The sequence below is a fragment of the Penicillium hordei genome (genome assembly GCF_028827395.1).
Source record: "Penicillium hordei strain IBT 12815 chromosome Unknown utg000001l_segment0_segment0, whole genome shotgun sequence".
Lineage (NCBI taxonomy): Eukaryota > Fungi > Ascomycota > Eurotiomycetes > Eurotiales > Aspergillaceae > Penicillium > Penicillium hordei.
In genome coordinates, this window is record NW_026623142.1 from 4365708 (window position 1) to 4392751 (window position 27044).

The 27044-nt window shown below is 47.7% G+C and overlaps 11 protein-coding genes across 11 annotated transcripts; 4 read left to right on the top strand and 7 right to left on the bottom strand.

Annotated features, from left to right (window-relative positions):
• Positions 1–102: 102 nt before the first annotated feature.
• On the bottom strand, positions 103–2807 carry N7537_001657 (ATP-dependent 6-phosphofructokinase; the record flags this gene model as incomplete). Its single annotated transcript, XM_056892715.1, has 4 exons — positions 103–149; positions 327–1470; positions 1545–2006; positions 2067–2807. The coding sequence occupies 4 exons, from the start codon at positions 2805–2807 to the stop codon at positions 103–105; spliced, it is 2394 nt and encodes a 797-aa protein (XP_056757710.1).
• Positions 2808–4452: 1645 nt separating this feature from the next.
• On the bottom strand, positions 4453–4795 carry N7537_001658 (uncharacterized protein; the record flags this gene model as incomplete). Its single annotated transcript, XM_056892716.1, has 2 exons — positions 4453–4625; positions 4681–4795. 2 exons carry the CDS (start codon positions 4793–4795, stop codon positions 4453–4455), a joined length of 288 nt encoding a protein of 95 aa, XP_056757711.1.
• A 744-nt stretch (positions 4796–5539) lies between these two features.
• N7537_001659 (NAD(P)/FAD-dependent oxidoreductase) lies at positions 5540–7178 on the top strand (the record flags this gene model as incomplete). Its single annotated transcript, XM_056892717.1, has 3 exons — positions 5540–5597; positions 5688–6232; positions 6288–7178. Coding segments are annotated over 3 exons (1494 nt in total), but the record flags the coding sequence as incomplete, so codon positions are not given.
• A 354-nt stretch (positions 7179–7532) lies between these two features.
• Positions 7533–9583, bottom strand: N7537_001660 (mediator of RNA polymerase II transcription subunit 17; the record flags this gene model as incomplete). Its single annotated transcript, XM_056892718.1, has 3 exons — positions 7533–8806; positions 8871–9256; positions 9312–9583. 3 exons carry the CDS (start codon positions 9581–9583, stop codon positions 7533–7535), a joined length of 1932 nt encoding a protein of 643 aa, XP_056757713.1.
• Positions 9584–10320: 737 nt separating this feature from the next.
• N7537_001661 (SDR family oxidoreductase) lies at positions 10321–11239 on the top strand (the record flags this gene model as incomplete). The annotated part of the gene is made up of 4 exons (XM_056892719.1): positions 10321–10631; positions 10681–10788; positions 10843–10999; positions 11054–11239. The coding sequence occupies 4 exons, from the start codon at positions 10321–10323 to the stop codon at positions 11237–11239; spliced, it is 762 nt and encodes a 253-aa protein (XP_056757714.1).
• A 234-nt stretch (positions 11240–11473) lies between these two features.
• On the bottom strand, positions 11474–13585 carry N7537_001662 (glycoside hydrolase family 1 protein; the record flags this gene model as incomplete). The annotated part of the gene is made up of 5 exons (XM_056892720.1): positions 11474–12406; positions 12469–12609; positions 12673–13095; positions 13156–13366; positions 13419–13585. 5 exons carry the CDS (start codon positions 13583–13585, stop codon positions 11474–11476), a joined length of 1875 nt encoding a protein of 624 aa, XP_056757715.1.
• Positions 13586–14595: 1010 nt separating this feature from the next.
• On the bottom strand, positions 14596–15828 carry N7537_001663 (zinc-dependent alcohol dehydrogenase; the record flags this gene model as incomplete). Its single annotated transcript, XM_056892721.1, has 3 exons — positions 14596–15287; positions 15341–15631; positions 15708–15828. 3 exons carry the CDS (start codon positions 15826–15828, stop codon positions 14596–14598), a joined length of 1104 nt encoding a protein of 367 aa, XP_056757716.1.
• Positions 15829–16356: 528 nt separating this feature from the next.
• On the bottom strand, positions 16357–17860 carry N7537_001664 (glycoside hydrolase family 76 protein; the record flags this gene model as incomplete). Its single annotated transcript, XM_056892722.1, has 3 exons — positions 16357–16926; positions 16992–17695; positions 17752–17860. The coding sequence occupies 3 exons, from the start codon at positions 17858–17860 to the stop codon at positions 16357–16359; spliced, it is 1383 nt and encodes a 460-aa protein (XP_056757717.1).
• A 1715-nt stretch (positions 17861–19575) lies between these two features.
• Positions 19576–22320, top strand: N7537_001665 (putative glycosyl hydrolase; the record flags this gene model as incomplete). Its single annotated transcript, XM_056892723.1, has 2 exons — positions 19576–20859; positions 20917–22320. The coding sequence occupies 2 exons, from the start codon at positions 19576–19578 to the stop codon at positions 22318–22320; spliced, it is 2688 nt and encodes an 895-aa protein (XP_056757718.1).
• Positions 22321–22996: 676 nt separating this feature from the next.
• Positions 22997–24302, bottom strand: N7537_001666 (TauD/TfdA dioxygenase family protein; the record flags this gene model as incomplete). The annotated part of the gene is made up of 5 exons (XM_056892724.1): positions 22997–23200; positions 23267–23370; positions 23424–23865; positions 23933–24027; positions 24077–24302. The coding sequence occupies 5 exons, from the start codon at positions 24300–24302 to the stop codon at positions 22997–22999; spliced, it is 1071 nt and encodes a 356-aa protein (XP_056757719.1).
• A 700-nt stretch (positions 24303–25002) lies between these two features.
• On the top strand, positions 25003–26957 carry N7537_001667 (putative MFS transporter; the record flags this gene model as incomplete). The annotated part of the gene is made up of 7 exons (XM_056892725.1): positions 25003–25236; positions 25291–25386; positions 25441–25725; positions 25800–25925; positions 25979–26074; positions 26127–26652; positions 26719–26957. The coding sequence occupies 7 exons, from the start codon at positions 25003–25005 to the stop codon at positions 26955–26957; spliced, it is 1602 nt and encodes a 533-aa protein (XP_056757720.1).
• Positions 26958–27044: the final 87 nt, after the last annotated feature.

The following is a 27044-nucleotide window of genomic DNA, read 5'->3' on the forward strand; positions in this document are numbered from 1 at the left end:
GGCCAGTATTTGGAAGAAAAATTGAAGCATATCCCGATGCATCATTGGCGTGGATTCCATGGTTGGTTGGAAAGAAGTTGAAGCCCTTGGGTGGAAATCCTTTCAAGGGGAGCTGGGAACCGAGGGAACGGATCGGACTGTCGAAGGATCTGAAAAGTAGGAGAAAGGGGTAATCGTTAACATTCGTAATGAAGGGGCTCCAGAAATAATCACTGTACGGGGAAATCCCGATCCTCAAAGGCCAAACGAGCAAAACGAGCAGCGACGAAACGAATTGGATGGGGATTGAACAAGCAAATCAGTAGGGTCGTAGTCGGTTTACGTACTCTCATAGCAGGACCAGGTTTCGTTGGTACTAGCGTGGGTGCGTCCAGATAGAACATTGACAACATTCTGCAGTTCAAGCCAGAACTCAGACTTGGGGCGACGGCGCACCCAATCAGTCTCGGTAGTTTCCAGTCCAGTTTCACCACCCATTGGGGAGAATAGCACACGTGAGCCCTTGACGCCAATCACAGCAGAGGAGAGAGGGTCCGCAGCGATTTCATCGCCGCTCTTGCTGGCATACCCTTCGATGTGCTGCATGCACCTGATGGCCATACGCATAGCACGGACACGATCCATTGGCGAAGGCTTTCCACCTTGTTGGAAGTGACCAGGAACAGCGGCACGAGACTCGAATCGGCCCTTTGCCTCTTCCTTGATCATGTCGGCGATCACCTGGGTAGTGTATGTGCCGGAGGCACATTCGTTACGCAGAATGATCTTACCTGCACGGTTAGCTCCTTTGTCGCGGATAAAGTTGTCACGCAGGAAGTCGATATCACGCGAGAGCATCTTGATATCAACACCTTCCTCGGGAATGTACACTGCGACTGCACCCACGGCGAGGCCAGCTGTGGTCGCAATATATCCAGATTTTCCACCTTGGGTCTCAATGACGAACACTCGGCGGCGAGAAGAGGAAGCGGATTGACGAATCGCATCACAGAAGTCGATCAGGGTGTTGAGGCAGGTGTCACTTCCCAGGGAGTATTCAGTGCCCGGGACGTTGTTAGAAATGGTAGCTGGGAGCACGATGAGTGGAATCTTGAATGCATCATACTTCGCACGAGCTTGGCGCAGCTCGCTGACGGCTGTGAAAGCCTCGAAACCACCAACAACAAACAAGGCGTCAAACTTGTACTGCTCAAAGCACTTGGCAGTGGTCTCCATATCGACAGATGGCAGGCTACGGTTAGTACCAATGTCTGAACCGCCCTCGTTGACCCAGCTATCAGCTTCCAGCCAAGTGACCTCGCGGACTGAGCTGACTGGCTGATCGTCGTGGTGACGGCACAATCCGGGGAAACCGTTATGAATGGCCAGTGGGGTGTGGCCACGGGTCAGGCAGTATGCAACGGCGCCACGGGTTGCTTGGTTCATACCGCCAGCCGGGGCACCGACGTTAATAATGGCAATTCGCATTCTCTGTAAAATGGTAAGCATATGGGAAGTCTGCGGAGGCTTATCAGCCCAGATGGTCTGCGGAATTGGGTGCATACCTTTCCCTCTGGGAGAATCATCTTTGGGTCGTCCTGGGTCGCGGTGGTCAAATATGCGTTATAGTACTCCTTGAATTCAGGATCACGGAGCTTCATGGCCTCATCGAACTCCTTTTTGTCAATCTTGGCTGTCACATCTTTCGTTGCTTGAACTGCTTCCATCAGAGGGGTGCGCATGATCTTGTTCTCGCGGATGGTGATAACTGGTGAAGGGGACTCGGGTGACATTTCTAGCACGGCACGAACGGCCTCCACACCCTGCAGGGTTGATAGCCAGCGGTCATAAGCGCATGCCGCACCACCTCGCTGGGTGTGGCCCAGAATGGTGACTCGAGTGTCCAATCCCAGCCGGTCTGTGAGAATATCCTTAATCTTCGAGCTCGAGACCTTGTTCAATTGGCGATCCTGGGCTCCCTCGGCGACAATAACGATCGTACGGCGCTTGCCGCGTTCGGTTCGGTTCTATTAAATGCCATCAGTTAGCTACAGGATGTTATTGAACAACGTTAGAGTAATTCCTACCTTAGTGATCACGGAGCACATATGATCTTCCCAACCTTCCTTGGGAGGCATCTCGGGGAGGAACATCCAGTCTGCACCAGTGCTGATGGCGGACATCAAGGCAAGCCATCCACAATGGCGGCCCATCACCTCAATGACGAAACCACGCTGGTGGGAGAATGCAGTATCGAAAACGTCATCGACGGCGTCGCAAATACGGGTCAGGGACGAATAACAACCGATAGTGGCATCTGTTCCGGACATGTCATTGTCAATGGAACCTACCAGGCCCACAATGTTCAACACCTTGTAGGGCTCTACCTGCTCAGGGGACAACTCCCCGGAGGCAATGAGGTCTGCCAACAAGCCGGGCCACTCGGCACGGAAGACATCGGCACCAGTCAAACTGCCGTCACCACCGCAGACGACCAGTGCATCGATACCCTTCAGTACCATGTTCTTCGCTGCCTTCATACGGCCAACACGCTCACGGAATGCCAAGCTGCGGGCAGAGCCGATCAGGGTACCACCGCGGGACAACCATCCACGGACATCCTCCCAGTGTAGTTGACGGATCATGTTGCCGCCATTGACTAATCCTTCGTATCCTTCGAAAATGGCGTAGGCTTCGCAGTCGCAGTGAATTGCCATACGGACAACGGCCCGCACAGCACCGTTCATACCGGGAGCATCTCCACCGGAGGTGAGAACACCGATGCGGCGTCTCTTAGCCGGCTGAGTGGCAATCTTCATGGGCTCCATATCGAATTGAAGGCTTCGACCTGAAATACAGGTCGATAATTAAGAGAATAAAACAAAGAGTGATTGAGAAGAAAACAAGTCAAAAAAAAAGAGAAGCCGATAAGCGTTGTAAAGCTCCAGTTATGAATGGGTGGGGTGTGGAGGGGTCAAACCCAATCCGGTGAGAGAAATTGGGCAGAAGGTGGGTGCTTTGCGTCACAGACGAAACAACTTGAAGCTAAAGTAATATGTTGGAATTAAAAGGCATAAGGAATTGTTGAGAAAACGATAAACTGGACTAGATTATTCCGAACTCCTTGTATATATTTCACCCTAAAGTTCAAGTGGTCTGACCTTTTCCAATACCTGGTACCTGCGTTCCTTTACAATTTGGCTGCAAGACACCACATGTCACCGCTCGGTCAATTTGGGTTTAGTGTGGGCGGTGAGGAAGTTTGCCTGACGTCACTAAAGCTGTTTGGTTTGTTTGGTTTTGTTTGGCCCTCAATGACATCTTCTCCCTTTCCTCGAGAGCTGATTCTTGTTATTGTCATTCTCCATTACAGTCATCAACATCATCATATTCATTATTATGCTGTTTTACTATGGCTTAACTCTGCAGCAATTATCATTGGTGTACAACCCACCCGTGGGCCCTTGCTAAACATGGTCTGACCGGTTCATTTACACAACATCGGTGCATAACAATTACACCGAACGAGTGATGCCACACACATTGTCACACGGTTTTCCACACCAATATTGCCCATGTGAAACTCAATTACCTCGCTCTGAAGCATCTGATATGTAGCGGACAGCCACACCAGTTCTAGGACTTTTCCGATGCCACTTGCATCTGTCCATACAACATATGGCCTAGGGCCACGTTTTTGATGCTGACACGTTGTGCCTCCAGCACCTTGTTTAATCCTTGTGTACAGTGCTCCACAGACCCCTTCAATCCCGCCTAAAAGGTACTTACTTAGGTGAAAGCTCTGGGCGCCTCAGTCACAGTACAAATGGTCTTACTATCGTCGAATACATGGACAACAGCAAAACTGAGGGCAGAAAAATACTATCCTTGGATTTGCTCCGGTATGTATAAACCTCAGCGTAATGCTGTCATGGCGGGATGGGCTGATGTCTTATTGCTCCTCCGAGATCTCGGTAATCGGCTTCTTCGGCACCTTGTGTACGGTATTGACTACTTGCCCATAATATCGATCCCGACAAACTCATTTAATGCCTACTTGGAAAGGGTGTTCAACCGTAGTGATGGTTGATCTTTAGTACAAGCTAAACCAGCCTTGGCGTATAGTTCCAATCCAGTTGACCAAAAATATGCGGTGAGTGTTGCCTGCTGACAATGAAGCAAATAATATTGTTATTATGTGCTTCATTGTCAGCCGTAGTGTGGAGCTACTCTCTATTTTTGAGTCGGCCCATTCTGAGAACTGTCTTTACGCTGTGGCGGTTGCTACGAGTGAATGCGTATGTTGTAGTATCCTAAATTGAATCATTTTCTGGTTGTGAATGCCTTCGAGTCCATTTATAGCCGAAACTTTACTACCAAATATAATTGTGTAGCTAGTATCATCTCGCGACCAGCATGATTTAGCTGTTGCATTCTCAGCTGCGAATTGCAAGTTGATGGCAAGACTATGACTTACGCTGAGCACGAGTGACTACCCTCTGTCGCTGGGTCTTTGCATCCACTTGAGCAGAGTTTGGGATGGCCAACATCTCCGGGGTTCTTGCAATGGAATAGAACATTGTTAAGGTCCTCCTTCTCTAGATCTGACCCCTTCAAAACATCCTTCAGATCGTCCTCGGTAAACCCTATTGTTTCTCCAATTAGCCCTGGGACAGCGATGCGTGATGGGAAATAGGTTACCTTTATCTTTGATCAGGACGTCGGAGCAATAGTCAAAGCTAGGAGTGCATGTCTTCGCTGCGAGACCAGTTGTGGCCAGTGCAAAGACTGTAAAGAAAATAGAAGAAAGCTTCATTGTAAGGCAAATGAAATATCCAATATATAACGAAAGGATGAAAATTAAAGGTGAAGTGGAAATGAACCAACTATTATAGCGAGGTCATCCCTCGAAATTGAAGACATGCGCTCATAAAATAAGCAATTCACATTTTTAGTCCCAAGGTTAGATGGTATGGAATGCTACCTGGAATGCAGTTACGCCATTTACATACCTCACGTGGAGTTGCATATCCCTGGTTTTTCTTTAGCCTGACGCCGACACATAGATTCTTGGGTTTATCCTATCGTCCTTTGCGCTGACTAGCAAGAACCGGATCCAAAAGGAGAGAATAGTAGAGCTCGAAATCGCAAAGCTTAACCCCGAGAGCGCCGTACCCTAACGTGCTCCGACAATGGCCTTAGCCAGCGACTCTTCCGATATCTCTGTCTACTGCGACGCCGTCCCCCGTGGTAGAATGGATGGGGAAATCCTCGACCCTATGTGAGCATGTTGTATAGAGGCCCAGAAAATATTAGACCGGTTTGGAACAGCGATGTGAGTGTTATAACGACGAAGACTTGGATGCTATCATTCCGACATCGGGATACCAGAGAGGATTCACTCTATTCCCACTTGGGCAGTCCTATCCTTTTGAGATAAGATAAACCCCGCACGATGTGTACACCCATGTATTTACTCCATACCAGCTCCTATTTCTCAAAAGCAAAGTAGGCTTATTTATTTTTAAGTAAAGAATCCATCGCAGGTTCTCGCTATTAGCCCGAACTATCAAAATCCGGGCCTTTTATATCGTCCGCGATGGCGCCGAATGATTCAGGTAATATAATCGACCCCCATTCCTAAAGTTGACTGATTGATATCATGCTTGACTCTGCCGCAGTATAATTGAAAATTTAACAGAGTCTAGTCTTCAGCCTCGTTAAGGCTGACCCAGGGCTGCCACGACCCAATCCCACCGAGTCCTACTGGCAGCACATCCCACATGCTCTCGCCAACGTCCAATCGTCAAAATTGCCAACTGACCGAGATTTTGCAATCATTGGGTCCGGTATCACAGGTTTATCGGTAGCTAGATCCCTCTTGGAATGCCATCCTACTGCCACAGTAACCGTTTTGGAAGCCCGTGCCCTCTGTTCAGGTGCGACTGGGCGCAATGGTGGACAGATGGCTGCGAATGCCGGAGAGCAGTATATGAATCTTGCAGAGACTCATGGAGTCGAAACGGCGGGCAAAATTGTGGATTTCACATTCCGCAATTTGGAGAAGATGCGGGAATTGATTGAAGAGTATGATGCCGTGGAGTTGAGTGAGATGCAACGTCTGCGGAAGCTGCGAGTCTTTTTGACCCAGGGGAAGTTTGACGACTTCAAGAAAAGTATCGCGCGCTTGGAATTGGATCATCCATCTAAGAAGGGGCTGTATACAATTTTGGATGCGGATGCTGTCCTCAAGGTGAGTCGTATCGCCTATGTGGTCAGAAGATGTCATTCTGATCTTTTCCGTTTAGAAGTATGGAATTCATGGAGCATCCGGAGGAGCACTGCTTCCTGCTGGAACAGTCTGGCCATATCGTCTTGTCACCAAAGTATTCGAGGCGCTCTTAGAAAAATACCCAGGTCGCCTGACAATTGAGACATATACACCGGTTGAGTCTGTTGAGCACATTTCAACACTTGCCTCATCCGTCACGAATATCTATCCGTATACACTGCACACTTCTCGCGGTCCACTACGAGCACGGACTGTAGTTCATTGCACCAATGGGTACAGCGGACATCTCCTTCCTCGCCTACGCGGGCTTGTCCATCCTTTCAAAGGCACGATGACAGTTCAAGATCCGCAAAATGCTGTGTCAAATCAAGGCACAGCTGTGTCATGGGGCTTCCACTACCCACCATCCTATGATCCTGAAACCCAACGTCTTGGATATGGACTGTACTACCTAGGACAGAGTGCTAAGACCGGTTATTTCTACTTCGGCGGCGAGAATGCGCGTTTGGAGGAGTCGGTATCTGCAGATGACAGTTCTGTGGCCGACCACTCTGTTAAACACTTGGAAGTCGTCCTCCCGCGATTCTTTGGCAAAAGCAACAGACCCGATTGGCGTCTGGTCAGTTCGTGGAGTGGAATTATGGGCTATTCGTCTGATGGTCTGCCAATGGTCGGACGATTGTCACCAAAACTGACAGGGCGGGAAGGTGACGGCGAATGGATTGCTGCTGCATTCAATGGATATGGCATGGCGAACAGCCTAATGAGTGGCGAGGCGTTGGCTTTGATGATTTTGGGCGAGGATGTCAGTGATTGGCTCCCAGTAGCATATGAACTAGGCGAGAAGAGACTCCGAGAGACGCTCACAGTCCCAAGGGCCGTCAATGCGCTAAATTCGAAGTTATAAGAGATCTTTCAAATGGAATTACATTTCAATTCAGCCTTTTGTGGCCATGATTTGTACAGGGTATTGAAGTCTCTGTCTATTATTGATTTTTGCAGAAGAAGACGGCAATGAAAAAAATTTGCCTCGACCCACTTCATCTCGCGAGCTATCACGACTTTTGCTTCAAGCAAAAAAAATATCCAGAAACAAAAAGTTGGACTCGCGGGGAATCGAACCCCGGACCACTCCCATGCTAAGGGAGTATTATACCACTAAACCACAAGCCCTGTTATTGAAGATCGGGAGATGATTATCGGCTCAAGGCGGGATAGAGTGGAGTGGTTCAGTCCGATACCAATCTGCGCTCTCTGTGGGTCACGAAAATGACACATTGGTTGACACATAGTCCATCAAAGAGGGCTGCTTAGTTGATCCAGCAATAGGAGATGGTTTCCAAGTATGCGGCATTGAATGGTAGGAGGGCAGTTCCCAATGACCGCGCCCGGTCCCATCAATACACCGCACTGTGTAGATCTCGAGGGACATTTCATGACGAGACAGAGCAATCTTCATCTTTTTTCGTTTTTCTGATTTGGAAGGGATCAGAAGTTCACCATGTTGAGGGTAAATCGCTTCCCAAGAGGGTTTTACCTGGTCTTTGTCACTTTCAGGCTGTGGTAGACCGCTATTGGACGAGACAGTGAAAACAACATCAAGCAACAAGAGATGGGTGATGGCGGCTTCTACTTCTTCCCTATGCGAAAGTTTACCAGGAGACTCAAGGTCCGGGTACTTGGGCATATTGAATGACACATCAAAGCTGGTGCCGAAGGGTGGTAAGGAAAGGTTGGTGTGAATAGCGACTGAAAATGAACCCCGAGGGGTCAAGATTTTGCCGTTGAATGTAGACAGCAAGGGGGTAAGGAATTGACCAATGAGGGTCTCCACTGCTGGGGCAGGAGAGGTTTGTCTCCTTCTTGCTGTCGAAAAGACTCTTGAGGTGTACGCTGGTGGTTTCAACCCTGCCGATTGCAAAACACCGAAGAGATCATTCAGCAGGGACTGAAGCCAGCGTACATGAGACATGTGCTTGATGTAAGCTAGAGCTGGGCGAATAAGTTGATGCTCAGGAACAGATCGCGTTTTCGGGGTCAGGGGCAACGGAAGTAGAGTCCGACGACGCAAGTTTTGACGGTGGGCATACGCCAACAATATCCGGATCGTATGTGCCAAGCCCTCTGCAAGAGAAGTTCCTTGCTGTGAGATATCATGTTCGGGTTCCGGGGTATCTTCATCAGTATCAACCAAGTCCAGTAAAATTTCGAGATCATCGGAGGCTGGAATTTGAATGAGATTCTGACGTGTCGTCACGCCAAAGCTCGCGATCGCTCGAGCTTCTCGGACTAGCTCATGGAAAAGCTCCTCTTCATAAACAGTATCACGAGCTTGCAAAATGCGATCCTCGATGGTTTCGTTGCCGTTGAAATTGGAACGGGTCGGTTTAGAGCTTCCCGAAAGCCGGCCATTCTGTATCACTCGTACTCTGACAAAACAGGTTTTGGATGGGATCAATCCTTCGTCCAATAGCAAAGCTCCATCCTCAGCTCGGCGTAAGGAAGCAAGGCCGCGGTCGCGGAAAACCGGCGTGGCTGTATTTGGTTGTAGTCAGCCGATGCTTCCTATTGTATCAATGTCACGCCGGTATGCGCTCACCTTCAAGGAACCCGTATTGCACGCCAAGCGATTGCTTTTCGCTTGGGAGACGGGAAACTTTCCATCCTTTGTCCTTAACAGCCAACACCTCGTTCCAGTATCGAGTCTCCGACGCGACTTCGGTCTCAAGTCTGGAGGCGGCCTGCAGAAGCTTGTTTGCGGCCGCATTGAAATTTTGGATCCGCCATCCTCTTGATACTGCTGATATATCTTTTGTTTTAGATTCCGGTTTCGGGGGAGGGTTCACGACCTCGGCATTGAGCGAACCGAGGGGTGCGACTTGCTTGAGGAAGGGCGACATGGAGGTTTCGGCCTGACGAGGGGCTTGCTTGGAGAGCAAAAGGGAAACGAAGTCGAGGGCGAACATGGTCTCCATGTGAGCTTGCCTGAAAAATGTCAGTTCTCGCGCTGAGGGCATGGCTTCAATACCGTTAGACTCACATGGCGAACTGAGTGATCTCCGCGCGCCGTTTGTACAGTTGTTCCAAGCGCTCTGTCGAGTCAAGATCGCTTGCATCTTGGTCACTCTCACCTACCTCATCCAGGTCATCTTTCTCTTCCTCCTCGGCAATCTTGTTTCGAAGAACATCTTCGTTCACCTCACGAAAAGAGCCCCACTGATTGTTGATTTGCGCGATCTCCACAGGCAATGTATCTGGACGGTCACGCTTCTCAGGGATGGGGCGCAAAGGCAGGGTGAAGGAGTCGGCCATGGCGTCAATGCACCTAGAGATCCACCCCTCTGCGGAAATTAGCAAAACCAATGGCTTGAGAGAGAAAAGAAAGAACAAGTGGACAACCTGGTAGGGACCTCAATTCGGTGACGTAAGTTGCACGTGATCGTCTCTGACATTGAGATAGGCAGTTGACTTTTCTTCCCCCATTGTTAACATTGTATTTTCTTTTCCTATCCTAGAAATAAACCGGTGATCCTAGTAACTTGTTGCGCATTGAGTTTCACGGGACTAGGAAAATAGTCACTGTGGGAAAAAAACATCGATATCACAAAGCACAATATATATATATTTATAGTCGTCCATGACATTGGTCCTTCTTGCAGCTAATAAAGAATGCCAATTCAAGAAAAATGCCCTTGAACACGTCAAAAGCAGACCTTCTTCATATATTAAACGCTTATACTATAAAATTTCCCGAAATTTCCCCCGATGTTCTTATATAGCAGGTATGAAGTCTTAAGTCTACCTACTAACCTATGTTCATATCAAATTTCCCAGAAGTTATGCCCGACCGGAAATTAATGGAGACATGTATATCCATGGATGTATAACCAGGTAAATTAAGCATTTAAGCACATGTATGTAGTGGACCTGGCACCCCCGCAAGGTTCTGTTTATCTGCGTCACTCGGGTTCCTCTTCATACTTTCAACGTAATCATTGCACTTCAAACCTTCCATCCTATACCTGCCAGTCAACTTTCTCTCCTAATCTATGGCATCTTATCTAGTGACTGGCGCTTCTCGAGGGCTTGGGTTAGCGCTGATCACTCGTCTAGCGACATTGCCCAAAACTGAGGTGGGGACAATCATTGCCACCACGCGCCAAGACAATTCTGTTCGATTGAAGGAAATTGCAGATACCTCAGCGTGGCGAGTGCAGATTGTCAAATTAGATGTCACCGATGAATCCAGTGTAAAAGATGGGGTGGCGGCAGTAGAGCGCCAACTGCAAGGGAAGGGGCTTGACTATTTAGTCAACAACGCGGGAGTGAGTGACTGGTCCCCAAAAGGACTGGAAGGAATGTAAGTTGGATATCTTGTCGGAAATCCTGCTATGATACTAATTCTATAGGGACAATCTAAACGAGACCTTCAACGTCAATGTCACTGCGCCACACCTTGTATCGCGCGCTTTCCTGCCACTTCTGCGCAAAGGCGAAAAGAAAACAGTGATCAACATGTGAGAACAAATGGGCATTTTCATACTACTATAAGAAGCTTACCTAAATAAAAGATCGACCACTTTAGGCTCCATAGCTATGGCTGATGCCTTTCGGCCCCTGTTGTCACCGGCATATAAGATCTCAAAAGCCGCATTGAACATGCTCACTGTGCAATATGCCCAGCAATATGCGGATGATGGCTTCACCTTTCTAGCAATCAGTCCTGGTGTAAGTCAAGCCTTCCATGTCATTCGTTGATCGCAAATTTATTAACATCCAAAGTGGCTTCGCACTGACCTTGGTGGCTCTCGAGCTGATCTTCCGGTTGAAGTAGGTGCGGAGAAGGTCCTAGATATCATACAAAAGGCAAAGCCGGAGCAGAACGGAAAATTTGTGAACATACATGTCCCTGGATGGGAAATGCGAGAGGGTCCAAACCAATATGATGGCGAAGAGATCCCTTGGTGATTAGGTAGGGCATAACTATATCGACACTTTACTTGAAATGGTATCACACCAGCAAAGAGGGCCACAACGAATAATCAGAGGAAAAGAATGGATTACTTCATACCTCAGAGGAGGTCCTATGTGTTACTAGTAATTTCCTTTCGTATAACTATATACGGCTATTGTGAGAAATGTGATTCAATTTGATTGTTCATCGAGTCAATCCTAAATTTGTCACTAGCCTCCTGATATTCACTATGGGCCACCTCGGTCTTTGTTCAGCTGTCGAGTTTTCACAAAATCAACCAAGTCAAAGAAGCTCTTCTTGTAGTATCGCTGCTGGGTTGTGCGATTGACTGCTTGAATGCCGAATTGCTGCGTATAGTCTCCAAATTCCCAATTGTCAACAAAGCTCCAAGCAAGGGCTCCCATAACATGCACACCATCTTCATATATTGACTTGAGAATTTCAGACATGAAGGAAAGATAATAGACGCTGCGTGGAGAGTCAAAAAGCTGATCAGAGAGCTCCTCCGATTCCGCTTCTGCGTGTACCGGGAATCCAAACTCTGACACCAGAATTGGGCTTCGGAAAGTGTTCCACAGGTAGAAGAGATACTCTCGGAAATATGTTGGTGTGATATACACGTAGGATTCGGAGCGATACCCAATGTTCCATCCATAAACATTCTTCGTTTCTTGCTTGACGCAGTATGGGAACAGTTCATTCGAGCTTGATTGGTTGGCAGCGCAAGCCTTGATGCCTTCATTGGCCGGAGACACTACCGTAGCAGTGTACGGATCAATCCCGAAAAAGTCGGATGTGTTGTTGACGTGTTTCAGTTCGGATTCGCTCAAGGGCTTGGCTCCAGGGAGTGTGTCTAACACGGATTTTGGGTATTGTTTACCCAAGAAGATCGGATTTGCGAAGAGACCCAGTTGCATTTCTTGGAAGCGATCAGCTGCCAGAACATGGCTAGAGTTTTTCGGATCTTTAGGCACTCCAAAGTTGTCGTTGAACTTTATGCCAATCTTCCCTGTAGCCTTCAACGTATTATGATAGAAGTGATAGACCTGAGCATGTGCTTTGACAACGTGGTCCGCTCCTTTAAAATTGAATGCGTAGAGCAGGGGTTCGTTAAATGTCACCCATATTGGGACTCGGTCTGCATAATGAGAAAGAAGGACCTGGGAAGTAAGCCACGTCAGACTTGCGTGTGTATTGATGGCTTGTGGAATAGAAATTATACCTTTCCATAGTTGACGAATGCGTCGACAAAAGTTTCATTTTGATAGCCGGCATTGTTGTACCCAATATCTGGGTGTTTCGTGATATTGTCGCTGGCGACAAACATCAATGGACTGTCGAAATGAAGCATCGTAACCACCGGCTGCAATGACAATTAGAATACTAGAACTTGAATGGATATACCGAGATGTCTGGGATTATTTACCGTCATTCCTGCATCCAGGACTGTGTCAATCAAGTCATTATAATGGTCAATGGCTTGTTGATTGACAGGTGTTCCCGGCAGAGCAAAAGGCAAAATCCGCGTCCAGGGAATAGTAAAGCTGTAATACTCCACGCCCATAGCAGCTAGTCGCTGTATATCTTGCTTATACAAGAAATAGTTTTCGTTGGTGACGAAGTCCTTCGGCTTGCTATCGGATACCAATTTCTCCAACAACGAAGGTCCTCGACCATCCAACCCAATCGCACCTTCGATCTGGGCCGCACTCCCTGCAACACCAAACACAAAGTCTTTGGGAAAATTATAGCAGTCTGTGGGACCAAAATAGTCGCGCGGTGGCAAGACTAGCTCACTGCTAGGCACGGGTGTGGGACTAACAGTTGTCGAGAATAACCCAGTGGTGGTCTAACGGAGTTAGTATCAACTACGTTTTGGAAAGAAAAGTTTTCGGAGCAGACGACATACATAGTTGTGAAGATCTGCTTGTAGCCACATCGAGGACCATGCAGCTTGTCCGTATGGGTCCTTCGTGTCAGTTGCACTAATAATGGTTTGATCTGGAACCCAACTGCCCCACGCTGATGTCGACCAGCTGGTGGTTAAATGCTTAACTACATCCGTATATGGCGCGGCATATTTCCTTGTTGTCGTCGGGGAAGGAACCGAGGTTGCATGTCTTATACTCTAATTAGCAAGCGATGGTGTAAGCTAGATCTAGTTTTTCTCACCGAACTGTCTCATTCAAAGTATAAGAGAAGGGCTGGAAGTGGTATTTCGGGGCCACATTCGACTGTGTACATTGTGGTCGAGCGGAGTAACCGGTTGTTGTCACGTATACTTCCTGTGCCTGTGTGGCTACAGCCAAAACAGCAAGGGAAATGAACGGCACCCGCATTTCTGAGGAGACTAGTGAGTAGTTTTACCGTCTTGCACGTAAGAAGCGGTCTGTTCAAATAAGGATTCCCCCTTAAATAAGACTTTCCCCCTCAGACGTCAGTGGGTGTACCGGCTAATTTTCGGCCCATGGGAACAGTACTAGATGGATGGCGCCAAACTCAAATAAAGTCAATTGGAATGCGCTGAGTGCCACCGCGTCACGTATCTAGCCTCTAAGGGTGCTGATCGGCAGACATAGCCAGTGAGGACTTGCAATGTCTGATTACATCTACTACTTGGGGTATTCCCCGGCTTCTCCGCATTGTGCGTCTGCCGATCCCCATCTGGTAAAGTTGGGGAAAGAAGGTCGAGCCGGAGATATATCCTGAATGGAAACCTCGGCCCGAAGAGATTGACAACACTTTCGCGACATTTAACTGTCACGTCATATCAACGCGTCTATATATCGTAATTCTCTAGTCGTATCCCCTCTTGAGCATAACCGGAGAGGCCCGCTATTGTCCCCATTAGGTCGTTCAGGCACAGTCACAACTCTCAAAAGTCAACAGTTTTTATTTTATATATAGTCCTTTGAAAGGTTACTTGAAGTTATGACCTCCAATATGTCGGTAAAATGGCCTAGAGGCCTGGATGTTAGAAGTAGTACTGTATATTTGGTTTAGACTCACGTAGCAATAATATCAGGCATCTTTCATCGAACTGGGCTTGTGGTTTAGTGGTATAATACTCCCTTAGCATGGGAGTGGTCCGGGGTTCGATTCCCCGCGAGTCCATTTTTTTGCGCTTTTGCTTTTGCTTACCTTAACTTCGAGTGTGACCATTTTCCTTTTATATATATTTATATATATATTGGGACTACTTCATGGTTAATTGAAGCATTTTGTTTGTGTAGAGCAGTTTAAATTGAAATCAAGTCCCCTAAATAATGGTGCATCCATGGATGAATGAAACACATGATTCTTAGAGCAATTTAATTGAAGCAAATCCACACGGGATACATTTTCCCGTCTACTCCTCCCAGTTGAAATCGATCACAATCCGTCCTGCCACCTCCCCCTTCCGTAGTTTTTCCACAGCCTCGGGCATTCGATTTAGTGGATAGACTTCACATATTTGCCTTAGAGCCCCTCGTCGTGCGAAATCCAATGCCATGGCAGTATCACTCCGACTACCGACAAGGGTGCCCTTGATGGTAAGATTTTTGAAGACAAACTGACAGGGATCGGCTCCTATCGTCATCGACCCTGCAGCAGGAATACCGATGCACATCACAATGCCTCCGATCCGGTCTCCGATAAATGAAGCTGCTGTTCTATAAGCAGCAGGGGCTGTCACAAACACCCCATGAGCACCGACCCCGTCGGCAATTTCAATCACAGCTTTGGCGGGATCAGCAACATCTTTGAAATCCACAAAGGCCTCTGCTCCCATCTCCAGCGCCAATTTATGTTTGGATGCTCCCGTGTCCACCACGATTGGACGCAATCCCATGCCTTTAGCCAGCTGTACACCTTGAATCCCGACACCTCCACCACCGCCGGGGAAAACAACCCAAGCCCCCGATCGAAGGTTAGATTCATTCAGAGATCGGTACATAGTGCTGGCACTACACATAATTGGGCCGGCAATTTCATCGGGGACCCCATCTGGAATTGGTGATGCATACCGTGCCGGTGATACCAAGTATTGCTGGTAAGTACCTGATATAATAAGCCCCAATTCAACCGTTAACAATGATTCAAGTTGGCCTTACCTGCCGCCTGCAGACCAGTGAGAATTGCACCCTTGCAGTAGGTCTCTTTATCACCCCAGCAAAGTGCACAGGACCCGCATGTATCCATCACTGGTTTGATTCCGGCTCTATCGCCTAACTTGAAAGTCTTGACGTTGGCTCCAACTTTGACTACTACACCCGCACCTTCATGCCCCGCTGATCGCACACCGAATGTCGACATGAACGGGAGACCTATGTCTCCTTGCATCATATGGATGTCAGACGAGCAAAGTCCAGTGTAGTTCAGCTTGATCAAAACATCGTCGGGGCCTATATAAGAGCTTTAGTGGACGCCAACTCGTGTGCACTGGAATCGTTGACACTTCAATAAAGATTGGAGTCCTACCTGGTTGCGGCACTGGCACCGTCTGTACCTCGACATGGAATCCGGGGCCTTCGTTGACCACCACCCCCGCTTTACAGTGCGTGGGAATCTCGACTTGAGAATAATCCATGATGGAGCCCATGTTTCGATGAGGTATATTGCTGAAGCTCAAGGATGCAATGTCTTACCCAAAGAGTTATTCGATGGACAGTATTTAAAAGAATTCAAAGTAAACAGCCGAAATCAATCCATATGAGAGAGCCGAAATCACTCCGCGGCAGGAAGCTCGGGAAATAGAAAATACACCGTGATTGCAAGAAGACGGGGAAATACAGAATACACCGTGATTGCAACGTATGCAACCCCTCTTTTTGCTGGCCTCATTGTAAATGGCTTGATTTGACTGAGGAGTAGGTACATATGTATGCAGGCATGCAGATGCATCTTAACCGCCGGGATGCCCGCTTTGCATCGGGGGAGGAGGATCGACGGAATTGCGGGAAATCCGGAGAGATAAAACAGGACAATTTTAGAGCGAGAGTGATATGTTAGATTCCAAATAATTATTCACAAAATGTCACTAAGCACGTCCAGAAATTAATATAAGAGAAGAAGAGAGTCGAAAATGCGACAGGGGGCAAAAAAAAGCAAAAAAGGAAAGAGATCAAGTTCACTCCCAAATGAGCCATCCAGTGGAACCGCCAATGCCAATCATGAATAGCACTGTCAAAATTCCTGCACCAGCTTTGTCGCCTGAAGTTATGTCGTAGTCGAGGCCGGGCGGGATTTTCTTTTCTGGCTTAGTACCTGCATTGGGGTTGCCTTTACTCGTCCCACCGTCGTCGTTGGTGACAGGGGCTGCCACGCGCGTGATCAAATTCGCTTGAATGACTTCAAGGGCAGCCATCTGCTGACCAAAGTCTTTTGTCTTATCCCACTTTTGCTCCGTCCACTTGAGACCACACACATTCTTGTTGATACCACCGGTACAAGTCTTGGCAGCCGCCTGTGCAGAGGCTTTTAGCCGTTTCATAACTGTGTCGTGTGTGAAAGGGGCCATCTGAGCAGTTTGAGCCATCCAGCGGGAAAAATATCCCTTGAAAGACCGCTGGTCGACCATGCAAGTATTGACGGTCTCACAGGCTCGCTCGTACATAACGTTGGGTGGGTCGTGAGAAAAGAAAACGCTGGAAGCATTTATGATCTTCTCGGTGCGCTCCTTCCATTTGGGATCTCCTGTCTATTCAACATGTTAGATTATGTTTCGAAGCATCGGACGGCCTCAAAAGTGTAGAGTTGACTCACCAAATTATACATATTCGCTGCACCAAGCAAGTATACCCCAGCGTTGTAAGTCCATTCAATCTGGTTGATTGGCTTGCACTCAGTGAGGTCACTAGCTCCATCCCAGAAGCGATACTCGGGGGTCATGAATCCAACTTCGGCAGTCCAGTCCCAGGCCTTTTCAGCCCAATCCTGGTACGTTTGATTGTTGGTGTACTTTGCCAGACGAGAAGCAAGATTGAAGAATCCGCCAGTGGAGATGGTGTTTTTATAATTGTAACCGTTGTTCCACGTGAAAATCTGCCAGCGCAAGCCACCACCACACGAAGAAGTATCCCACCGGGGAGCTTGAGTGTTGAAGACGGCCTGGGCCATTTCAAGCCATTGGGGTTGGCCTTCTGGCGGGTTTGGGAAGTTTCGCTCCGCTGCAGTCATAGCAGCGAAGCCCCAAAAGACCTGATCGTCATTTCCTTCGGTTTTGCTCTGGTTGGCTGGCATGAATGCCTTGTTCTCTCCAGCCTGCCAGAGCAAACCTTGTATCGTGATGTCGTTCCAAGTATCGTCGCCCGTATAGAACCAGTAATCGATAAGGGCGTTGAACATGGCACCTGCCTCCCACCAGTAGTATGGATCCGGCAAATTACCTGGGTTGTCACCAGGATTCATACCAGTGTAGTAGCTCATCATGTTGGTGGCGACCTTTTTGGCTGCTTTTCTGATAGAATCTTTTGATTTTGGATTAGTCGTTGCGTATATACAGCCCGCGGAGAAGAATACCTACCTCCATCATCAAGATCCAGCTCTATCGCTTGCACAGTTGAAGTGCCTAGTAGAGCCGCAGCCAGCAGACCCATCCATGAAGGTTGCGATGTGTAACTGAACACGCGCATGGCTACTGATATACCGATTGGCCTAATAGCAAAGTAGAACAGTGACTGCTTTCAGGCTTGGTTCAAAGAAGAACAGCTAAGCTTGAGTCTCCAAGGACGCTATTCAAGGCGGGTAGCGACACGTCCCCGAAAATCAGTGCAGTTGTTGAAAGGATCGGAGTCAACTGCTATTCACACAACCATGAGGCTCAAGATCTCGTAAGAATGGATAGTATAGCTTGCCCCAATTGTTGGCGAGGCGAGAACACAGAGAGATGAAAAGCCGCCCGACTAACGTCAGACTCCTCAACATAGAAGTGAGAGAGGGGGATGTGTGTGTGTGTGTGTGTGTGTGTGTGGATTGGACGACCACATTCCAACCGCCTAGGACTACTGGCATGGTAACAAGGCGTGGCCCCCCGGACCATTTGCACCTCCTGTAGGGGAATTGCACCCGCGTACTTTCGATTTTCGACTGCATCAAGATTGAAACCCACAATTACAATGCAGTTCTATCCAAGATTAGATCAGAAGATGACAAGATTGCAACCCGCAGTTTCTCATTTCCATGGTTTCCATGTCGGTGCTCCACGATAAGGGATCGCTGTGACATTCCAGAGCAGTGTCAAACAGATCAATTTGATCAACCCTGGAACCGAGGGAAGCTGACGAATCACCGAGGCGTATGATTGATTAGAGGAGACAGTGGATAAGGGGTGTAGACAGGGCAGTCTAGGGCCGCAAACGGACGCGATGCAACAATTGACGCATTCCGGTGCTGTAACCTGTACCCCTGTCCAGTAGGGGTCCACGCCCTGTCGCTTGTCCTTGCACACGTGAATTAGAAGAGTACAATTACATTGTTACCTTTCTCTCATCTGGAAGAGTATCATGTCCTTGTAGAAACGAAAAACACAACCCGTGGTTGAAGGAGTTGTCGTGCAACATGGGGGTTAGAGCCTACGAGTTCTGGGCATACCGCAAGGGGAGCCCCTGATGAAGGCTATGTATGTTGCAAGAGATATTGTTTCCGAGCCAGTCCCTAGGCACAAATTCTTTTTCGAAAAACAGTAGAATCATGCGACTCCTTGGAAGAATATTGCTGGACGTGAAAACTGATTGGAGCCTTGGTGCCTTACTGCCTGAATTATTCATGCCTTGATGCCTTGATAGTTAACTATCGCGAAATTATTTCCACATTGCTACGGAGTGCAGATATTCTAGGAACAAGATTTCTTTTTATTTCAGACCTTGGATTTCGATACAAACAAGAGATCTGCATGGCATGATGCAACCTCAAACTAACTCCAAGAGGACTAAGAATAGAATAGCCTGATAAATAGGTAAGGCCCGAATAGGAATATGGTCAGTTAGTTATCTCTCATCGGAACAGAAATGAACACCAATCACTCTCACAGTTCGGACTTTGAAGTTTCTCAGCAACTCTGTTAGGAAGTACCCCTGGTGATCCTACGCAGAATGGGGAAATATTGCATGTTTGCCGAAATGCCCGTATCAACTAGTCCTAGCCCAGAAAGTCGTCGGAGAACATAATCCATACAAAAACAACCTATGATCCCACGGTTGTATGAACCTTCCATCGCGTGACGCAGTGTTACTTTTTTTCTGAACGCTACTTCGTGGGTTTTATATTTTAAATAAACAAGCAGTCGCATGCATTCTTGCGATACGAGCTCAACATCACTGTTGGCCTCTGAAGGACCAGAGCAGACGAAATGATCATGTTCAAGAATATTAGTAAACTGTGCATAGCACTGGCCATCAGTGCCGGTGCTTGTGTAGCAGCTACCGACTCTAAACCCCTTGTCGCCTCTGCTGGTGATATTGCTACTATCCCAGGATGGTACCTCCAATCGTCGACCAAAGTATCAGGTGGGATGGATGTGCTCTCCGCACCAGGGAAAAATGTCTCATCGTGGTATCGAGTTGGTGCTCGTGGCACTGTCATGGCTGGGCTTCTTGAGAACGGGGTATACAATGAGACAGACTTGTTCTATTCGGACAACATGGAATCTGCCGCTGATCCCTCCACGTTCGACGCACCATGGCTTTATCGAGAAGAGTTTATATTAAACCCATCTTCCGGACAATATTTTACCCTAAAGACACACGGAATCACATCCAAGGCAGACATCTACCTGAATGGAGTGCTCATTGTATCAAGTGACCAGCAGCAAGGCACCTATGGCGGCCACCAGTACAACGTGACCGAGCATATTGAGGATGGAGCCAATTGTCTTCTCATTCATGCGTACCCAACGAACTATCTTCGTGATTTTGCCCAGGTGTTTGTAGACTGGAATCCATATCCAGCCGATAATGGCACCGGCGTTTGGCGAAATGTGGAGGTTTCTCAGACTGGTGCGATCTCGATGTCGCCGTTCCGCATCCTCACCGATTTTACTCACTCTACCTCTGGGCCGGTGAAGGTCACCCTTCGAACTGATTTGACCAACCACGAATCAAAAGGCCATCAGGTGACGATCAAAGGCACTGTCAAAGGGCCAGATGGCTCCGAAACTGTGCAAATTAACGAGACTTTTGACTTAAAATCAAACGAAGAGCAGACGGTGTCTATAAGTGTGTCAATCGAGGACCCTGATATTTGGTGGCCTGCCCTCTGGGGTGAACAGCCTTTGTACACTGTACAGGCCAGCGCCATCATTCAGAAACCTCAGAAGATGTTGTCAGATAGTTCAATTCCTCAAAAATTCGGAATTCGCCATGTGTCATCAAAGCTGAACAACCACAATGATACCGAATTCTCTGTCAATGGCGAGCCATTCCAAGTCATCGGAGCTGGATATGGGCCGGACATCTTTTTGCGATTCGATATTGACAGGGTACAGAAGATTTTCGCCTACATGCTGGACATGGGGCTCAATACTGTGCGCCTGGAGGGAAAACAGGAACACCCAGAGCTTTATGACCTCGCCGACAAAATGGGAATGATGGTCCTCGCAGGGTGGGAATGTTGTGATAAATGGGAAGGATGGACCGTAAGTCTTCTCACTATTCCACCCGAGCCGCCAGACCACTGACAAAAGAAACATTAGTATAACGATGAGGCCGACGGTGTCAAATGGGGAAAAGAAGACTACCCGGTTGCGAAGGCAGCAATGCTGCACGAAGCAGAGATGATGCAAAGCCATGCTTCGATGCTTGGGTTTTTAGTTGGTTCAGACTTCTGGCCAAATGAGCAGGCCACCAAGATTTACCTAGATGCGCTCAAAGTTATGGATTGGCCCAACCCAATCATTGCATCAGCCAGCAAGCGCGGCTACCCCGAAGCTCTTGGACCATCTGGAATGAAGATGGACGGCCCATACGACTGGGTACCCCCAAATTACTGGTACAACGACAAAGAAGGAGCGGCATTTGGCTTTGGATCTGAATTGGGCGCCGGAGTCGGAACCCCTGAGATAGGGAGCCTGAAAAAGTTCATGACTGATGCCGAGCTGGAAACACTCTGGAAAGAACCAAATACAGACCAATATCATATGTCCCGCTATGATTCGCAGTTCTACGACCGCAAGCTCTACAACAAGGCTCTCTTTGCCCGATACGGAAAGCCTACTAGCCTGGAAGACTACATCATCAAAAGTCAGATGGCAGATTATGAGGCCACCCGTGCCCAGTTTGAAGCTTACGGAGCGAAGCAAAATGCCACTCGACCTGCCACGGGAGCTATTTATTGGATGTTAAATAGTGCTTGGCCAAATCTGCACTGGCAGTTGTTCGATTACTATCTCAGCCCTATGGCAGCCTACTTCGGTACCAAAGTTGGAGCGCGTGCGGAACATGTGGCTTACGATTATGAGAGCCATGAAATTTGGCTCATTAACCACTCCCTTAGCATGAGCGGAAATCGGCAAATCAAGATAGACTTCATTGATTCAAATGGCAAAGAAATATCCGGGGCTACAGTGGAGAGCAACACAACGCCCCATTCCTCAAAGGTGGTGGCTTCGCTTGCCGGAATTAAGAAAGTCAAAGATATCGGATTCCTCCGTCTTACGCTCAGTGATTCCAAATCTCAAACTGTCCTTAGCCGCAATGTATACTGGCTCTCTCCCACCACGGATGTCTTGAACTGGTCGAAGTCTAACTGGTACACCACACCAGTTACTGAGTTTACCAAATACACCAAGCTGGAGACACTGAAACCGGCTACTTTGAAGGCTTCACTACACAGCGTGGAGTCGGTAATAGATGATGGTTTGACTCATGCCGAGGTCGTGCTCGAAAACCAATCTGCAGGACCGGCAGTCTTCATTCGTCTGAATGCTATCAATACATCCAAAAACGTGGAGATTGCACCACTTTATTGGTCTGACAACTATGTAACTCTTTGGCCGAATGAACAGCTGCGGTTGACTGTTGCATTTGAAGGAGATATCAAGAATACTCTGATCGAAATCACAGGAAGAAATGTGGAGAAAGTGATCGTCAAGGGTTAGGATGTGAATTAATCCGATGAAGGCTTCCATATATCCCAGTGGATGATGTGAATTTTATGTTAATAGTCAACATCTTGCTTGTAAATGAAGAAATTTGTGGCTTACTTGCTATATAAAACCTTCCCAAATCTTGAAAACAATGTTCATTAAATAGAGTGGTAAGTGCAGTATAAAGAATCATCTCTCCAGCTTTCTCGGGTTTATATAACTATATGACGAGAATATATGTATTCTAAAAGATTCTTATAGTATGGATGAAGCTATGCTCGAATATGTGGCATTCGTGGATTTAATGACACGTTTTCATTCCTAGCTTCCGTCTAAAACCAGGCATTTGCCGTTGAGTAGATTTCCTGTCTTTGTTCTCATTAATACATGTTGTAGTGGGGAAATAGGCTCCCCACTACGTATTTGCCCCTGCCTCTGCTTCTTTTTCCATATGTTGTTATGTAAGCATTGAGATCATGAGGTTACAAGTAGCAGATAGATACAGATTGAGAATACACACTCCTACACCTCTCTGAGTCCACATCCAGGGCAGCACACCTGGGTTCCTTTGTACGCAAGGTCGGGTATGAAGCTGAGTTACGAGTGCTAAATCGACCCGTATGTTGTAGAGCATACAGCCTTGAGCGTTCCCCTCTTCAATGTATATCCCTTGTCTCCCAAAGCTCGCTCAAACTTTTACTAGATCAGATCTCCTAGACTTCGACTGAGGGTCTAAATAAGGTGCCTCTCCTAGACTGCACACACGGTCACCAGCTCGAGCCTCTACATAGTCGTACGTGGCGCAATGCCATGTAGAACGGTTGTCCCAGATTGCCATATCATTCCGACTCCACTTGAAACGAACCTGGGCGTCGTGGTTTTGAGTCACCAACTACTTTCTGTCAGCCATCCTGAATACCTAGGTAGTGGAGTCATAGAGTAAGGTTTCTCAACCTACATTGAACAAATATTCCAGTAATAGATCCGATTCTTCTTTGGTCACGCCTTGAATATGCTTAGTGAATCCTTTGTTCACATAAACGGATTTCCAGCCAGTCACCGCTATTGCTCAGTGTTAGTAATCTAAACTAGAAGAGGGATGCGGAGCCACATACGGTTAGTTCTGATGACGGGATGTGTTGCCTCGAGCTCTTCGCCCTGGTTGAGAGGCGAGCCACGGATTCCCTTTCGCAACGGATTTCCCAACCGCCGTGCCTCGTCGTGAAAGAATTTCGCATCATGTTTGGCCGTCAAGCCCTCTAAAAATCTTGCCATCTCCGGCGAGAGACGGTCGTATACTTCGTACCCTGATGCCCATAATGTATCTCCTCCCGTTTCCGGGAGAGTGTGGATCTTGAGCATCGCATAGTCAGAGGGCACACGTTCAAAGCTAATATCGGAATGCCACCCCACTGAAGCAAATCGGCTTGTGTCGCTGAGTTGATGGGTGAGACCGCCGCCCTTCCTCTGCTTCTCGCTGCTAATGACACTGATTTGGTCGCCCAGCTCGCTTCCACTTTCAGTCAAGGGGTGAACGTGTAAGCCCGATGATTCTGGCTATCATCAAGTCAGTCTAGCAATCCCCCAGGGAAAGAAGAGTGTCTTAGCCGTGAAAGGAACTCACGCATCCTGCCACTTCACTTAACTTCTCCCCAAATGCCTGCATCTGCTGTGGCGTCAAATCTTGGTCACGCAGAAAGATCACGCCTCGTCTCGATACTTTTTAATTATTAGAAACACGCTATGAGAATATGGAGATGTAACATACTGGTCACGGCAAGGTCTTTAATTAGCTGGTCACATTGCTCCGATTTTAGAATATCTGCAATTTGCAGTCCTTTGTATTCTGTACCAATAACAGGAGTTAGGTCACTATGGGAATATGAGTCCAAGCTGCCTGAATATTCAAGCGGTCGCGAGTTGCGAGGTTGTGACTCCTCGTTGCCTCCCTTAATTGTGGACATGGTGTTGGCGTCGGTGGCGATAGCTGGCATGTTGCCCCTTTTTAATTCAACAATCGGATAAATTCGAGCGATGACAAAATAGCGACTTCCCTGAAGCTTTAAAGCCGAGGCATTTCGTATATTAGATGTATCCCGCTAGGCAAAAGTTAAATGGCGCTATCTTCGGTGGGGCGTCGGCGACAATTTCGGAGCTGTGACTATGGCGTGCTAATGCCAATTTGATGGAATATTTTTAGACAAACCTCAACAATATCTTTCAATGCTGATATAGCGCCCGGGAAAGTTCAGTGGAGTTTTCAAGATTGGATTGTAGGAAGTTGAACAGTATTATAGCTGACTTGTGGTTTAGGGGAGAAATATAGATAATATTAGGAACAATATTTTAGGCGGGGTTGACGCTAAGGAATAGAAACCGCCATTGGTTGGAAATAACCGTTATTATTTGTCCCAGACTTCTTAGTCGATGATGTGCTTTACACTCCTCCTTTTGCAATCCCTTCTAGATTTAAAGTATTTAGGGTAAGTAGGACTAGGCGTATCATAAAATGCGCGTGTTTGTGGCAGCTATCATCCAACACTGGCCACGAGGAATAGATAACCCGTAACTATATAATCATAGAAATCCCCATGCTATATGAATTTTTCGTCGTAGCTATTCTCATTCTACTTCTTTTGCCTTTCTAGGGTCTCCCCAAACTGTACCAAATCTAAAAGTCCTGCAAGAGAAATCATGGCCGAGATTGGTCAGGGCCCAATAGGCAAAACCAAATCCAGCGACGAGGAAAACAACAACCCTAAAGTCCCAACAGACACCACACAGGGAAGCCTTGCCAGCGTCACTGCTCCCCATGAGACATATGAGGGATACCATCGATTTGACCCGTCCGCTACCTGGACCGCCAAAGAGGAGAGAAATGTTGTATTCAAGACGGACTTGATGCTGTTGTCATTCATTTGTCTTATGGTATGCTTCCTTTTTTTTTCCGGTTTAATGAAGGTCAATGCTAAGCAGAAACAGTTTTTTGGTCTCCAACTAGACCGTGGAAATCTATCGAATGCTGTCACGGACAACTTCCTCGTTGATTTGGGAATGACAACCAATGATTACAACAATGTGAGAATGTTAAAAAGAAAGTGGCACGACGCATACTAATATTTCATTTTGAAGGGCACGACCATTCAGTTGATCGCCTTCTTATCGACAGAAATTCCGGTGCAGCTCCTCATCAAGCGCTATGGCTTCAATCGAATCCTTCCTCTCATGATGATCGGCTGGAGTTTGGTGTCATGGACGCAAGCCTGGATCACAAGTCGTGCTACATTTTACATCACTCGCGCGTTGATCGGCGCCTTTGAAGGTGGTTTCATTCCGGGAACGATATTGTTTGCGACTTATTTCTATAAAACACGCGAACTCTCCGTGCGGCTAGCATTCTTTTGGTCGACACTCAATGTATGCTCCCATCTCTACATTGATGTAGTAGTTGCAAATCTACTCGAACTAAGCATTATTTGTTTCTACCATAGGTCGCCCGCATTATCTCTTCCCTTCTCGCAGCAGGTATTCTCCAGATGCGAGGAGTCCAGGGAAAGACCGGCTGGTTCTGGTTGTTCCTGATCGAAGGACTGCTCACCTTCATGATCGGTGTTGTGGTATGATTTAACTCTATACCTTCACTAGAAATATGCATTCTGACATTTTGCAGGGCCTGCTCTATCTGCCCAGCTCTTCAACAAAAACCAAAAGCTTTCTCATCCGCAAGCCGTGGTACACGGAACGTCAGGAGGTGATCATGGTTAACGTACGTGTCTTCCCCCGTCTTAAAGGCTCATGAATCGTCTAACTCCCTACAGCGTCTCCTCCGCGATGACCCCTCGAAGGGACTCACTAATATCCAAGAACATGCCACTTTCCAAGACCTCCTCGAGGCCTGGAGTGACAAATCGATGTGGGGCCTCTACTTGATCGGCCTCATTGCATACATCCCGCAGGGCCCAGTCCAGGCCTACCTCTCCCTGACCCTCAGACGCCTTGGATTTTCAACCTTTGATTCGAACATGCTTTCGATCCCCTCGGCCGCGCTGCAGATCATTCTCATGCTTGCCCTCTGTAAGAGCAGCGAGGTTTTCAAAGAGCGCACCTTCCACTGCCTCTTCGGCGAGCTGTGGTCTCTGCCTCTGCTGGCAGCGTTGCTCGCCCTGCCGAATGGCGGTTATAACTGGCCACGCTTCACGATTACCACCCTGATATCAGGATATCCGTATTTCCACCCGATCGTGTCGGCATGGATCTCCGAGAATACATTCGATGTCAAGAAGAGAGCCCTGACCGCAGCGACGTATAATGTCATCGTGCAGATTGGATCCGTGATTTTGTCCCGTGAGTTTTTGAGCATTTGATACCTCAGTTATATGTTATCCTGATCAATTGCTAATCTACCTACAGAAATATACCGCAGCAACGACTCTCCGTACTATCATACCGGAAACAAAGTTCTCATTGCGATATGTGCGTTAGCGCTGGTTGTCTTCATCCTCCAGCGTGAGCTCCTGCGCTATCTGAACCGCCAAAAGGAGAAGAAGTGGAATGCTATGTCACCAGAGGAGCAAGAGCTGTACCAAGCCGATCAAGTCGCCAGAGAGAAAGAAGGCAACCAACGGCTAGACTTCCGCTTTTCGTACTAGGTAGTTCGGCTTTATGTTTGGGTTAAGGTACACATATATTTAGGTTGGATATGTACATTTGGGCACAACGCAAATATGGAAGGCCGA